This window comes from Hyaena hyaena, unplaced genomic scaffold (assembly GCF_003009895.1).
Source record: "Hyaena hyaena isolate Hyena2069 unplaced genomic scaffold, ASM300989v1 scaffold_376, whole genome shotgun sequence".
Taxonomy (NCBI): domain Eukaryota; kingdom Metazoa; phylum Chordata; class Mammalia; order Carnivora; family Hyaenidae; genus Hyaena; species Hyaena hyaena.
In genome coordinates this window covers 389,894-406,094 of record NW_024081008.1, presented here as the reverse complement: position 1 = coordinate 406,094, position 16,201 = coordinate 389,894, and the positions used below count along the sequence as shown (strand labels likewise).

General features: G+C 42.1%; 1 protein-coding gene across 1 annotated transcript in view; it reads right to left on the bottom strand.

Moving 5' to 3' along the window:
* Positions 1–16,201, bottom strand: part of GRIA4 (glutamate ionotropic receptor AMPA type subunit 4) — a 244,568-nt gene that overhangs the window by 37,258 nt on the left and 191,109 nt on the right. Inside the window, exons 10-12 of the mRNA XM_039250622.1 lie at positions 10,643–11,013; positions 8,473–8,671; positions 2,675–2,922 (exon numbers count right to left, since the gene is read on the bottom strand). Of these exons, the coding sequence (XP_039106553.1) occupies positions 2,675–2,922; positions 8,473–8,671; positions 10,643–11,013 (818 nt within the window). The remainder of the gene's footprint in view (positions 1–2,674; positions 2,923–8,472; positions 8,672–10,642; positions 11,014–16,201) is intronic.

Genomic DNA, 16,201 nt, shown 5'->3' with positions numbered 1-16,201 from the left:
AACATAAGACTGCCAGCCGTCCGCCTGCGTTCTGCGGACACAGAAGGCTACAGTTTCCCTGTTCTTAAAGTCTCACATTGCCCAACGAATCAAAACAGCTGAGTTTGTGAAAGTCGTAACTAATGATAATGAAACAGACAAGTCTCACTATATCGAGAAGTATTAACCTAAAGACTTAGTGAAAAAAAAAAAAAGATAGAACCATCGGAAAACAGTCTCTACTGAACAAATAAGGAAGAAAGTTTTCGAAGACACTCTCAAAACAGGTGTGCCTTCTGGATCCTGCTGTGATACATTCAGAGTTTTTGGATTTGCTTCTACAAACTACATCTTTCAAGCAGAGGGTGACTATTAGGCCATCTCTATATTAGTTTGCCTCTGTTCAAACAGAAGGATCCTAATGGGATAAGAATGAGAATTTAAGACTAATGAACCCCTCTCTCTCCCCCTCCCCACCATGTAGCGGGGCTGGGGGTGGGGAAGTGAGGAGGTAGGGGTAAGGTGCACGCTGCTTAGCCCTCAGTGCCCTTCCAGTGTTTGCCAAGACAGGAGAGAACGCCCGTGGTTTTGGCATGCAGGGGCCAGCTTGCTCAGGAAATTGTGGCGGGGACAAAACAAAGCACAGAAAGAAACTCTCCATCCAGGAAGCGGGGTCTAACAATTGACTCATTAACAAGATCCAGGGAAGGACAGGAAAGGAGGGGGAAGCCAAGAGCTGATGATTATACAGTTCCAGACAGATGAAGCCCTTGAGCTCGTCCCCAGACAATCCCCGTAGTGTGGATTTGACAAAGTGGCACATTTAAGAGGGAACTCTCTCTTGCCATCAATGGGAGGCAGACGCACCCGTATCTGAGGGCCAAATGCAGTCCCTGGAACTTGACTTTATCAGGAGACACAAGACAGAGGACAAGGCAGCTACACCCACAGAGAATTAATTAAGAAAAAGCGACACCCAGTGAATGTAATCAGTCGTCTGAACACTGATGTACGCCTCAGCCACCAGTGCCGTCTCCCCTTCTATTCCTCGTACATTAGTTACACTAAGGTGCTCTGAGAGCTACCACTTCAGTAGAGATTTATTTGCTATTTGGCTTCCCTGCTGTTACCTATTTCTCACATTGCAACATACAAAATATACCCTCCAAGACCGAACGCCCTGTTGCCTCTTTAAGTTTCTGAGTGGTTGAAATATTTTGGGATAGAATTTGATCATGGGTCATTTATTTGTTTGGCTTTCTCCCTAAACATTTCTCCGGTTTCAGGAGGGAGGGATGTTCAAATGAGCCTGACTTCAGAATTGCCAAAGTCCACACCCAAATCTGTCTCCGGCTAGCTTCTCTTCTCTCTGCTTTGAGACCTGTCCCTTGGACACCCTGTAAAAGCCCTCGCTAATCATCACAGTGCTGCTTGCAAACACAAAATACTGGTTAATACGACCTTCCCAGGACTGGTATTTGTTTCCTTGTTCTGTGTTACCCCCACCCGCCCGCCCAAGACACACATCCAGAGCACGCTGGTTCCCTTTTCAAATCAGTGAAAACAATCATGTAATTTTTATATTGTTTTCATTCCTACTGGGCTCAGGTCTCATTATTTTTGTGTTTCAAAGGCTTACCAGAGACATCCTTTCTCAACATCAGGTTCGTGGTTAAGTCCTTTAGCAAAGATTCTGACTTCTTCTTGAATCTGTGCTTTGTACGAATCCCTCCTAAGCAGCACTGAGACCAGAGTAATCGGTCAGTTGTCACTTCGGACTCGGGCTTTGCTCTAGCCCCAACGATTCAACAGCAGCCTTTATCGCTTAAGGAAAAGAGGGAATTGTGCCTCCGGGGCATAAACACGTGAATCCTCTACGTCCAGGACCAAAAGGGCACAGAGGGCAGATCTTACCAACGTCTCCTTCACAAGGAGCCTCATCTTTAACACGTGTGGGTTAACACCATAGCCATTAACCCACACGGGTGATGCCTTGATCATGAATCACAGTGCAGGGGCCTCTGGGGGAATTCTAGACGGTCATCGGGTCTGATTTTATGGATCTTACTTGAGCCATACTCCCTCGGCAACGGGCGGGAGTGAGACTGGAGTAAGCACCACAGTGTCAGAGCCTAGTCTCCCCGCGGATGGTGACTGCGTCTGTAACGGTTGTGGCTACCGAGTTAGCACCCATACACCCTCACGGGAATCTAAAAGAGAATGATGCCGTAATAAATGAAACAGTGAAATGGAAAAAAAAAAAAAAAGTGGTTTGTGTTAGGAAGAGGCTGTTTTTTTCCTTACTCGGCAACTAGTGGGCAGGCAGGGTTTGGAAAAATAATGAGAAAATGGAGAATTATTAACTGACAAAATGAGAGCGCAGATTTTAGTGACCCAGCAAAGCTGATGCGACACAGAAGTGCGGCCACCCACGTTTTCGGCCCACTGGAGGCAGCTAGTGTTCAACCAGTTTGGTTTTTATATGGCCTTAAAAGATGTCCCTGTCAACCATGATTCATTATCCCAAAAGTAAAAAAAAATTTACCTGACTGTTGATCAAAAGATATGGAATGGAGGAAAAGCAAACGGACGGACATACCACGTTCACACACAAAACCACACGATCTGCCGGGGACATCAGGGAGGGTGGAATACTATAACAACACGTGCTCTATTGTTATACTATTCCACCCACCTTAATGAGGAGCCCTTGGGCGTGGCTACGCCATAGCCTTTCGAATCCAGATTTCCTCCCACTTTCATTGTGTCACACGGCTTTCGCTGCTCAATGTACTCGTTCATAGTGGACTCCAGGAGGAAGGCGAATTTGCCCTTGGATTTGCGGACACGAGCTACTCCCTCAGCTGTGGTCCTGGTGAACACTGACGGCTCTGCCGATCGCATGTAGGTCCACATCTTTTCATACACTGCTATTTTTGATCTCTGGAGGAAATTAAAATAAAATTAAATACAGGAAAGAAGGGAACAACACGTTAATGTGGAGGAACGCAGACAGGGAGAAAGCCCTCCTAAGTACCTTTCTTTCCCTTCTCCTGTAACTCCAACCTCGGCCTCCTGGCACTTTCTTCTCCAGCGAACAAACTGCCTGTTACACCTACTTTAGGAAATCACTGAAGAGGCAGACATTGAGAAGTGAAACCTGCAGAGGCAGGGCCCGCCTGTCATACACAATTACCCTCCTCAAGCGATTAAAGAACAATGCACTATTATTTTTATTTTTAAATGTAGAAAACCATAAAGAGAGTTAAACATTTAAAATCATATTTCCTATCACATGGTAAACCTGAAAAGGGCCAGATTAGACCTGAGGTCAGCTCTGTAAAATTCCTTTTAATCCTGCACTTGAACTGTAGCAGGTAAGGAGTGTTATTATGTTGTCAGTTTTGTCTTTTCTCATGCTTCCGAGTAGTAAACGTGAAGCACTTGAAGCCGAATAGGAAGAGGGCTCTGGGCCACGTCAGCAGCCGAGGGGCTACAGGAAGAGAGGGCACAGCGGTGGTGCATAAACCAACGGCCCCGGCACGGGGGTCAAACTCTAGGTCCACCAAACAGTTTCAGACTTTTTCTAAGAGAATCTCCAAGTAGAACATACATGAAACTTAAAGAGAAGTGATTCCTTCTCTCTCTGCAGGTACAAACCTCGAGTTAGAAATATCATGAGGATGAAAAGTACCACACAGGGATACAGAACACGTCTGCTGACGGATGTCGAGTCCACTTGTTACGATGAGTACTGAGTAATGAATGGAATTGCTGAGCCAATATATTGTACACCAGAAACTAAAATAACATTGTATGTCAACGATACTTCCAAAAATAAAAATAAATTTCAAGTAAAAAGTCAGAAAAACTGAAAAATAAAGAAAGTGATTCCTGGTTTCCTATTATATATTTTGGGGAGTTAGTCTTTCTAATACCCTGACTTTAGCCAAGAAGTTTACTTTTGTCCATTTGGGCTCCATCTAAATTTCTCTACTACTTAATTCACCTAAATCCTTGTGCTGGCATCTGCATTCATGCTAGATCTTTATCCACATAGACATTTCAAATGTGAAAATTTCCCCACATGAACTCAAACGTCCCCAAGGGATATATTTAATGAGTCAGAAAAACCTGCTTTTTGTTTGATGTTTGAAAATATAATGATACTTAGAGTTTTCTGGTACAAGTGTTTGTTCAACAACAAGGTGCTGAAATTTTGTATCTGGATCCAAATAAAAATTAATGGAGACTTCATTCAGACTGAAGTCTGAGCATGAGAGCAAATCCTGGTTACCATGTATATTCATTTTACGTTGACCTTCCTTTATCAGAACATAGACTCTAATAAATAAATAACAGATCCTCAGTTATCAAATATCCTGAAGAGCAAACTTAAGACATGTGTTTGGAGCAAAATCATATGATTCAGGTCGACAGAGAAAAATAGTGATAAAAGTCGGATTTAAAGTTTTGGTTTTAGGGGCACCTGGGTGGCCCAGTTACTTGAGCGTCTGACTTCGACTCAGGTCACGGTCTCACGGTTCGTGGGTTCGAGCCCCGCGTGGGGCTCTGTGCTGACAGTTCAGAGCCTGGAGCCCATCTTCAGATTCTGTGTCTCCCTCTTTCTCTGACCCTCCCCTGCTCATGCTGTTTTAAAGGAATAAGGTATCTTTAGGCCACTGATATTTTTTAGAAGTCCACTTGGCTAATATTCATGTGAGGAAAATTACTGCTGCATTTGTTTAAATATATTGAATTACATATACCTTAAGCGCAAAGGAAGTGAAATTTATTTCTTTCAAATCCAGAAGAAAGAGGAGTCCATAGTGCGGTTGAGCCAAACTTAGCAGACTGTATGTACAACAGACTGTAAAAATCCAGCAACCCGCTGGAAAATTAGACGAATAATGAAGCAACTCTTTTTGGGGAAAAAATTATACTGTGTGTCACTCTGTCAATGTTTACAAATTCTGATTCAGATTTAAAGGCACGTGGCATAGATAAGATCACATCCACACGGTGAAGGGGCTGCTGGGGCATTCAAGAAGGGAAAGACGGGAAGAATATCCCCATGCCTTATCTGTGACCGCAGGAGGTGTCTGCTACGGAGTGAGGGCAAGCAAACCTTTATAAATTGATGAGACAGGCTAAAAGGGAATTTCTGCAGACCCAGCGAACTCATAAACACAGTGATAATGGGATTTTAAGTCCCTAAAACCTTCAACTGTAAAACATCTTCTTAAAGATTAGGTTTGGAGGGTGAATACGCTCAAGGTAACAAGGAAAGATAATATAAAAGTCATTTTTTGCTTGAGATTAGAAAAATAATCTCAGAATTATTTGTTTTTTTTTTTGAAGCTCAATGAATAGGAGGCTCACTGATTTAAAGCACTATTTTACTAGTTAAAGTAATTCTTGGAGTTTTAAAAGTGTGCTGTCCTTTTCATTTCTCAAAAAGTAAGTATTCTGCCATTCCTGTTTTTAAGAGAAGATATGTGCACACGTCATGCGTTCTAGTCAGTATTTACATTGTTGTCAGGTGAATTATTTCCCGCTTCTAGACGCTTATGCAGCAAGGCTGATGTTCACAAGCTCTGATATTCTTAGAAGCCCTGAGGTAGCAATCCACCCCATTGACGCTTTCGTGGTTTCCCTGAGGACTCAAACAGCCACAGTGGGAAGTCTGCACGGAAATAAAAAAGCCTCGCGTGGGAATCAGGTGCGTGATAATGTCTCAGTACCTAGCGAGCAAGGCTGTCAGTAAGTGACAAACACGAACTCTGTTTAAACGCCTGTACGTTCATGCTGAACAAGGTGCGCGGACACGAAACGCACTACCAGGCTCCGGAACGGGGCGCACCCAGGGCGACAGGTGAGCCCCGACGTGCTTCTCCCCCGCGGCCCGGTTCCTCCCGCAGCTGATTGTAACTGCAACCTGCTCTGCAGCCCCGAGCATAGTCACCGCCCCTGGCAGTTCTGCGGAGCTGATGGATGTACCGTTACTGGTTTCCCGTGAGGAAACATTTTTGACAAGTACGAAAATACCCTTCACAGTCTGTCTCCTCGACCCGTCACACAAAATGGTTTATTTAAACCGGGTCATCATCTGTGGGAGAGGAGGGAGAACACAGGGTAGGAAATGAATTTGATTTTTATCAGAGAACCCAAGTTTATGCATTTCTGAAAGGGTGCGGCCAGGGAATTACTTTCTCTTCTTCCATTAGGATTCAGACTGTTCTGCAACAATAAATACCTATGTTCTAAAAAAACTTCAGTTTTGAAGCTGAAGTGGGGTGGGAGAGAGAGGAAACGGGGCACGGTGACTGCGTAGCCCGTGTGACGGGCTCTGTAAATCCCGGCAAACAGCTTCCTTTAGTCCTGTGCTTCTTATCAACATATTCCCTTATCTACCTCACCAGTTTTCAGAATTTGGGACACTTTCAAAAATTCTATAAAGATTAGAAATAAACATTTCCACTGTGCTTGATGTCAGAGAGCTTTACGGTGAGTTATTTTTGAAAAATTTTCAGGGAATCAACATGACATTTCTTTCTCCCTTTATCACTCAAGGCAGGGTAATGAGCCTGCAAATATGTGCCTTATTTCCATGAAAATCAGTCACCATTTTTTCAGGAAAATGCAAGTGATAGCACAAACTTGTACTGTATTTTGATGATTATGCGTAATGGTTCCTGGGCAGTTACTGAATTTTACCGACTTACTCTTGGTGGAAGCAGTTACAAAAGAGATTTCCAGCAAGGTACTTAAATTATGATAAAATGTGTTAGAGTGGTATGTTTCTATGAGTGAATTTTATAACTTTTTTTTTTTAATGTTTTTATTTATTTCTAGGAGAGAGAGAGAGACAGCGTGAGCAGGGGAGGGTCAGAGAGAGAGGGAGTCACAGACTGAAACAGGCTCCAGGCTCTGAGCTGGCAGTCAGCACAGAGCCCGACGCGGGGCTCGAACCCACGAACCGCGAGATCATGACCTAAGCGAAAGTCGGACGCTTAACCGACTAAGCCACCCAGGCGCCCCAAATGAGTGAATTTTAAAGACTGGGATGTACTCAGTAAATTTAAAAAATTTGCTTAGTTAAGTGTATCCATAGAACAATGTTAATGAAATCTATTGTTATGACTATTATTTACAGTTTTAGAAAAATCTACAAATACTTTATCATTAACATAAAATTTTCATTATATCTTTAGCAATGCTCCAGATTGTTGACAAAGACATTGTTCATTGCCTGGTTTCTTTTTTAAACACCGCCCAATGATGCATTTGGCAGAATTTTTGTGTGTCTTGTTTTAATTTAGTATTATATAAAAATCTGTAGTATATAAGGATAACACAATCAGATCTTTAAAAAAAAGAGAGTTCTCTTACCGAACCCCAAGTACATGAAAGTTGAGACTGCCTTAAGGAATAGGACATTTTGTTGCTTTTAATTTTCATGCTGAGTGGGAAAATGATAAGCATATACATTTAAAATGACAATGCAATCTTCCAGTACTATATATGTAAGCAGGAGCTTACTTTAAATAAAAGGCTATCATTATTCTTAAATAAAACCTTAGAAAACAAGGAAACCTATCCTGAAATTGAAATTAAACATAAAATGTCCTCATTACTCTTAGGAAAATACTTGAGAAAATGTCACTCTGACTACCTTTTAGTGATTTAGTTCTGAAGTCACAAAATGAATTCTCACCTCTGACCAGACATTACCAAGTACATATCTCTGGATTTTAGTAGAAGCCGAATAAGAGAGTTTCACTGATCAAAAATTCATCCTCACAATGGAACAAACAACTAAAAATACAGACACAACCCCCCCAATACCTGCCAAACAAAAGGGGTCACATCCATATGTAAATTTCTATCAGTTTGAACAATTTTATCTGCAAAGCAGAGAAATCAGCACATACCAAGTCCTACAAAGATGTCCAGAACATAACAGTTCTCTTACCATTATCTTGTGAGGAAGCAAATATATTGCTTTGAAATCCACTGTTACAGAATATAGACTACATATACCTCATAGAAGGTAGTATAACTTGCAGTTTAGGGTTTCAAAGGCAGCATGTTAAATGTATTCTTAAAAAAAATTAAAAAATCTTGCTTTCATTTTTATGCTCTTAACCCCAAAACATACATATATTCAATCTTCCCAGATGCAGAATCATCATAGCATTATCAACATTGGAATAATAATCAACATTTGGATAAGTTACATTCTAAAGTTGTTTAAATTACCTTTTTGTTGTTACTTTTCCTTTGGTCTTTCTTGCAATGTGAATAAATCGATTAGCTTTTGCAAATTAAAGTGAGTATAAAATCCAAGTAGAAGTACTAGCATTAAACATAGAGGTTATTATTGTACGTATAAAACCTACAATAGCTAGAGCCCATAAAATGATTGTTGGCAAAAATGGCCTGAACTTCAAAATTAGGAACACTTCACAGTTAGTTTTCCCCTTAACTTACTCTGAAGAATTCTTTTGTTGACCCTGAATCCAATGTTCCATAGGCAATTTCTGTTTGCTTGGCCAGGTCTTCTGCACTTTCTATGGGGGAGACCATTCGCTCCACCGTCAGGAAAGCAGCGAGGTTAGCGGTGTAAGATGATATAATGATGAGTGTAAAGAACCACCAGACACCTCCGACAATCCGACCTGAGAGGGATCTGAACATGGACAAGATAATGCACATTTTCCTTTCTCTAACCAACAGAGAGAAAAAAGAAATGCCATCGATTCACAATGTATGTTGAAAACAACAACTGCAAATATTGTTTTATTTTCTGTCTACTCAAGAATGATTTTAGCCTTCTGTATAACCTGATGCCCTTGACGGTATACTGAATCTATAAGTTCCACTGACAATATGGAAAACGTTTCCTTTTTATTGTTTAGTTGGCAGAAATGTGGGACTTAATGAGTTTCCTTCAGGTATAGAAAAGGAATATGCGCTTAAATTTGTTGATGCCTCCTCTCTTTACATTTTAGTGTCCCTGGAATTGGGATGAGGCCTGTTGGCCATGAGATACAACACAGTCATGTGGTACCGGTGGCAGCAACACACCTTAACATGGGAGAGGTCTTAGATTTGACACAAGCGGGTCAGGGCCCTTATGAGAAAACCTGTGATTACCTTCAGTCAGAGCCCTGCCAGGGTGGGTGGGGCATGTGCCAAAGTGGCCCCTGCCACAGGCTGGGCCACTGATGACTCAGCCTGCTCTCCGAGGGGCCGCAGTTTTAGTTTTTCTGATCATCTCACTTCTGAACATTTCTGATCTGAGTGGAGGCTGGGCTATGTCCTAAGGTATCGTTACACACCTGTGTAAAAAAGTCCCCCCTGCCACTGCCGACACGGGACCAGAGCATGTGTCTTGTCCAGGGGCAGCATGATGGCATTAAAACCTGAAGCCAACCTTCCAGAAAAGAAGTTCTTTCCTCATCCTTTCTCTGGTATCAGACATGTGTGGGTGATGGAGACACAGAGGAAGAGTGAGGATGGGAATAAAAAATCCAGGGCGTTTTCATAGTTGATAGCATTCACTGGGACCATCAAACTACTAAAATTCCTGGGACAAATTGTTTATAAACAACTTTTTAGTTTAAGAAACAAATTTTCGTATTTTCTGTGACATTTCTTAATCATAATTATATTAGTAGCACTTGTTGGCTTTAATTTGGCATTTGCTTAATCCTGGTTTTCAAAACCATTATTTGATTTACTTTGCTTTCTTTTCATTTAACTAATTCAGAGTTATGGACTCAGATTCCTATGTTATTGGAATTAGAACACATTTATAGTTTTCCTAGGTCTTAAGGAAAACAAACTGCATTCTGGTTAAAATGTCTCTTTTTGAGAAAGCATATATTTCTTTAAAAAAATCTATACATTTGCGATGGTGATATAAGTCACTACTTAAATTCATTTCTTAGCTTCTTCTACTTTCCGCTATTTTTTCTACAGAAGAAATTTGGTATTTTTCTCATAATGGGAGATTGGCTGCATCTTTGGCAAACATAACTGAAAATGTCTTAGTGACATCCAAAGGAAGTGAGCCATGACTCCAGAGATATTGAAAAAGTCTCTATTAAACTAACACAGTACATTGCTGAACTTTGCCCACGGCTTAGTTTGTGTATTGTTATGCAGAACAATATATACCTGCTACCCACTACACTGACTCAGGTTTTAGGTAACTCTACGGCAGAAATCTCCTGCAAATCAAGTTCAAAATTAATTAAAAAACAACAACAACAACAGCAGCAATAGTAACAAAACGATTTGATTTTGAAAAGGAGACAAAATGGAAGTGAATTCTCATTCTTCCAGTTGAGATTTTCATCTCCATCTGTCTCACCACAGAAGGAAAAATTAACACTGAACTGCTCTGGGAGAGTTCTGACGGGTAGCGTACGTTACTTTTCCAGTGGGAAGGTTCATCTTGGTGAGGTGTCCACATTTGGTGCCAAGTTGGGGAAACTAGCCATGAATGTACTTAGGTTAATTTGGGAAATGCCAAGTTTTTTTTTCCTGCGTTTCAAGTAATGTTCTGCCTCCGGGAAAAGAACATGGAGGAGATGTTCTACACAACACAGAGAATCACCGGGAACCGGTGAAGAACTGATGTTTTCAGACTAACCTGGGTGAAATGTCACATCCTTGCTGCATAAAGGCACCCAGGGAGAACCAGAGGCTGTTAAAGATGCCAAACTCATTGGGAGGCTGGTCGCTGGGTCCTTCCTTCCCGTCCTCTGGCTCTTCTGTGTGCCACTCGTAGGGACTGAACCTGCTAACTAGGAATAAGACCACGCTGACACCAATGTAGGCAAAGACTATGCACATCCAGATCTCATAGGCCAGAGGGTCCAAGAAGGAAAACACTCCTGGTTTGGATTTCTGAGGCTTTTTGATCATGATAGATATGCCCAAACTCATGAAGGGCTTAGAGAAGTCAATGACCTCCTCTCGGACCAAAGTGATTGTCAGAGGGGCGATCGCAATCTCTGCTTTCTATAAGAGAAAAGACACATGAAAACACACAGGTTAATGCATTTCAAGAAGCGGTGAGCATTGGATCGATCCACTCAAAACTCAAGTTAGTGCATCCACTCTACACTTTGAGGGGGGGACACCAGCAACCGAATATGGACAGCGACACATACAGAGATGGGCAGTAGACTGCTTTCATACGAGAGCATACCATTTCAACTGCACAAAATACTCTTATTGATGCTAGTAATTAGAGACGAGAAAGACACAGTGGGCATAGGTAACAATCACTTGGACTCAAAATAACTGTATTCGTCTTTAAGGACGTGGGCTGGGGCAGAGGGGGGCCTTAATTGCTGTTCCATATGGCCGAACTTCTGAATTTCGTGGCCAGAATTGGTATGTTACAGCCTTTTCTGTTTCCACTGGAATGGTGCCACGGACTCATCACTTGGCCATGCCTTCGTGTTATGAATGGCAAATTTCAAACAGTCCCCTTTTATCCCTTTCCAGTTGTGACAAACCTATCACACAGTGTTTGTAGGACAGAAGAAACCCGTTGTTTGATGACATTTTCCAATCCAGCGCACACACAAAAATCTGGAAATTGGCATTTATTTCTTCCTATTCGCATACTATGATTTTTCCTACTTCCAATTTCTAACACTGTTTTGGAAACCAGTAGATTCAATTCTCAGATATTAGGATCATTAAGACACTAGCTTCCATTTTTGTTCTGTGACTTTGAGCAATTTTTCTGAGTCCCTTTCCCATATCTCTACAACGAGGACACTTTTCTGTTTGCCTCACTGCATTATTGTGATTATCCATTAAAACATCAATAAAATACTAGTGACCACTTATCGAAGGACTAGGTAACTGACACCAAACTAAATATTTTAAAGGGCCTCTCACTGAACACTCATGATAATCCTGCTATCACTGTTTCCTAGATGATGGAACTGAGACTCGGGTGAGTTTTACACATCATGGCAGTTCTGTGACTGTGGCTTGTGTTTCTTCCGTAAATCATGCCATCTCTAAAACGGAATGAAATAAAGTGTATGAGAAAACTGTAACCTGTTTTCTACAGGTGAAAAAATAAAGGTTATTTGATTGTTCATTTGGAAAGGAAAATATTTGGCATTAAAGTGGAATCTGGGACACAGGTCAAGCATTCGTGCTCTCACACAGAGGCGGCCTCGCTCCTGTACGCCCTCGGGTCGCTGGTTCACACGATGGCCAGCAGCCTGATGCAGGGCGTCTGGAGGGCTGGCGAGGGCAGTGCTCTCCAGCCATGATGCTGCCCACTGGGTAAGTGCACCTTCACCAGAGGTGCCTTCTAGGGGAACGCATTTAGCTTACACCAGAAACGCCCCCATGTGCAGAAGTCAGACTCACTACTGGGAGGTGTTTATTTCTGCCATCTTATTATCTGTATAGTTTTCATTAAACGAATGATATATAAACTAGCCATGGGAAAATTTGGATATAAACACAGAATCTCCAAATTAAGGAAAAGTTACCTCCACTCTCTTCACCTACTCTTATTTTTGTCTTACTATATACCCTGCTAGACATGGTTTGATCAACAATATCTTTCTTATATTACAATAGGGTAATATAAAACTATGTTTTCTAAAACAATTTTTTAATGTTTATTTTTGAGAGAGAGAGAGAGAAAGAGAGAGAGAATAAGCACAAGTAGGGGAGGCACAGAGAGAGAGGACACAGAATCTGAAGCAGGCTCCAAGCTCCGAGCTGTTAGCACAGAGCCCGATGCAGGTCTTGAACCCATGAACCACGAAATCATGACCTGAGCCAAAGTTAGATCTTAACCGACTGAACCACACAGGTGCCTCATAAAACACTACTTCATAATTCCTTTACTCAGAAGGAAATGATGAATTCCTTTTCATTTTATCATATAAAGATTAATGATTAGTATTTTATCGTGTGAAAATAACAAAAATTACTCAATCTACTTATTATTTTAAGGAATGTTTATACTGTTTCCAGGTTTACACAGTTTAAAAGTTTGATGATGTGAACATCTTTGAAAACAAACTCTAGCACATACCTTAATTGTTTAAGATGATTTCTAGAAGTGGGGTTGCTGGCCTAAATGGTATCAATCTTTGTAATGGTCACAATATGTTTTGTGCAACTTTTCTCCAGGAAGACCACGCAGATTTCTCCTGTCACCAACACTGTGTGACAGCATCTGCAGCTATGGATGGTGGCAGCCCATGTGTGTCTTTACTCTCATTTATCTTTGCCAATTTTCTCTACAGAAAATTAGATCTCTTTGTATTAATTTGAGTTTGTTTTTATAAAACAAATAGATACATTACCTTTTTAAGTGTCATAATCTATTGTAATCGCCACCTATTTTCCATATGGTACATTCATTTTTTACTGACTAATTTGTAAGCACTTTTAGACACATTCAAAATGTTAACATTTGTTTTCCAAATATGTTGCAAATATTCTCCCTATTCAGCATTTGTTTTGTTTATGTAACTTAGTTCATGGTACTTTATTGCAATATACGTATTAAATTTTGTTGTAGCCATATAAAATTATCTTTTTTGTGTCTTCAGCCTTTGGTTTCATGCTTAGAAAAATTCTTGTGACATTAGGGGATCCTGGGAGGCGCAGTCGGTTGCGTGTCTGACTCTTGATTTCGGCTCAGGTCATGATCTCACAGTTCCTGGGTTCGAGACCCGTAGTGGGCTCTGTGCTGACAGCTCAGGGCCTGCCTGGGAGTTCTGTTAGTTCTCTCTCTCTCTGCCCCTCCCCTACTCATGCTTGCTCTCCCTCAAAATAAATAAACACTTGGAGAATAATTCTTCTCATGTTGTATGATCAGTCTCAATCATATGTATTTTATTCTTGTGCCCACAATCCCTCCAAGCTGCATTTGGGGGAATACGTGATGACAGCCTACGATGCTGTGACTTTTCCAAGTGACTGTCCTGCTGCTGCAAGAGGAACACGTGTCCTGGGCACCCTTCATCTGGAGCATCACCTTTCCCCTCGTAACTCGTTCGGTGCCATGTTCTTAGAAACTCCTTATTTATGCAAGTGACCATGGGTGAGTTAACTCTACAAAAGGAAAGCAACATGGATGGAAACAAGGGAGCCTCCTGCATGTGAAACTAGATGTGAGGGCGGGCAGACACCTGATGGAGGTGGGGACGCGACGTCCCTGAGGACACTTCTGACGTCTGAAAGTTCTGGAAGTGGACAGTGAACAGAGGAGACGTAGCTGGGCTTTGTCTGCTAACCCTGGAGGCGTTCCATGACCTCTCGGTGATTCCCAGAGCGAAGTATGTAAAGTTTCTCCTGCGGACACTTGATGATACCTGGGCTCTCAGGGCCTCTGGAGCGAGGCTCGTGAACTGGCATTTTACCACACAGCACAGGTGATCCTGGTGCGGGCCGGCCACGGAACGTGCCTGGAGAAATACTCCCGTGGATTCAAGTCCACGCACACGAGTACGGCAGGGCCCAGCAGAAGGGCCACAGGAGACCGTGGAATGGACTGGCCGGGCGCACGGTGCGCAGTGGAGAGAGCACCTGCCGGGGAGGGAGGTCTGTGCTCTTGGGCCACCACCTGGTGGTGCGCTGAGGCCACACGTGAGCGCTTCACAGGACTCTTACTCCTAACAATTCCAGTGATAAAGTGTGCAAAGATCATAACAACACAACAACAACAACAGGTTCAAAGTGAATCCTTTTGCTGTCTAATGGGCTTTGGTGGATAGCCCAGAATGGGTGGAGTTTCACCCCGCGCCCCGGAACCTGGATATCTGTTGTATGTGTTCGCAGTAAGAAAGTAAAAGAACCGCGAAGAAAGTGCAGATTTCACAGACACCAGGATGTGAAGCACTGAGTCTGCAGAAACTACGAGACACATGGAAAAAGATTCCTTTTGGGAAGAGGTCAAGTGGCAGAGAAGAGAGAATTTAAACCCTGGTGGATTAACTGATGAATGAACATAACGAGAGTTGATAACCACTATGTTATCTTCTCTTTCTCTTTGACACCCCCTTGACTTGATGGGACTTTCCATTATGGTGGTGTGTACCACAGATACAACTTTTTGTTAACTATGCTACTCTGTAAATATCACTTGTTTTTGTTACTTGAACCATATGGTTAGAGCCCTTGTAAAGGGGTGAGCCTGGGATGCCCAGTGGGTAGGGACTCCACGTAAGAGATAAGTAACAAATGCTCTAGAAAGTAACCTAGGCTCTTTACGCCATCCATGACTAATTGGCGATCCAAGCAGGATTTTCTGAGATGAAATAACCAATAGTGTTTTCTGAAGGAAATGAATTGCTGTAGTTCTAACAACTTGAATAATGTTTACACTTAAAATCTAGTTACTGTATCAAAAGTTAAAAATATTACCAAATGTTTAAAATATTACCCAGGAACACATGGTTTAGGAATCCTTTTTCTTTGGAGCCTAAAGCTCACTGTCAAACTGTTGATGAGCCCTGTGTGGTAAAATACTTTTTGATTCTTTAAAACTGCCAATTTGTTTTTCTTCATTTAGGACACTTCACTAGTCAGTAGTTCTCATAAATGGATGTAAAACTAAGTGGTTGCTCTTTAACGCCAAACAATTTCCTCCTCTGCTGAGGGGACAGCTACAGTCCTGCACTGGCTGCAGAAAGTTGGTCACTGCCAGGCCCTACATGCAGGCTGCAGAATCATGAAACTAGTGGACTGCAGTTCTGGCTCAGGAGGGGGGCCCTCTACAGACTTCAGTTAACGTCCTCAGCCGTTCTATCTTTATTCTTGTCTAGGGAAGGATGGCTCTCATGTAGTTATTTCCAAGGGGTCTTGTGAGGGCGAATCAGACAGAGTGTGCTCCGAAGGAGAAGTCTGTGAAATATGAATTGGCTCACAGGAAATTTCTGAACACATTTCAGGCGGATACAGGTTGCTATGAGCTCTCGGGCTGGTTTCTGGACTTTGGAAGTATCCGGCATCACCAGCTCTTGCTAACTGCTGGTTTCATTTTGATCCTTTGCAGCGATAGCTGAAGAAAACTGATCTTGTTCTGATTAAGGCAGGCATGTTGACACAGAGTTTGCCCTTGGCAATAAGTGTGCGTACTCAGTATCTGGTGAGCTCCCAGGGAAGGGCTCCACCTGGTTTCACGTGAGGCCCGCTATGGGATCCATTCTGGCTT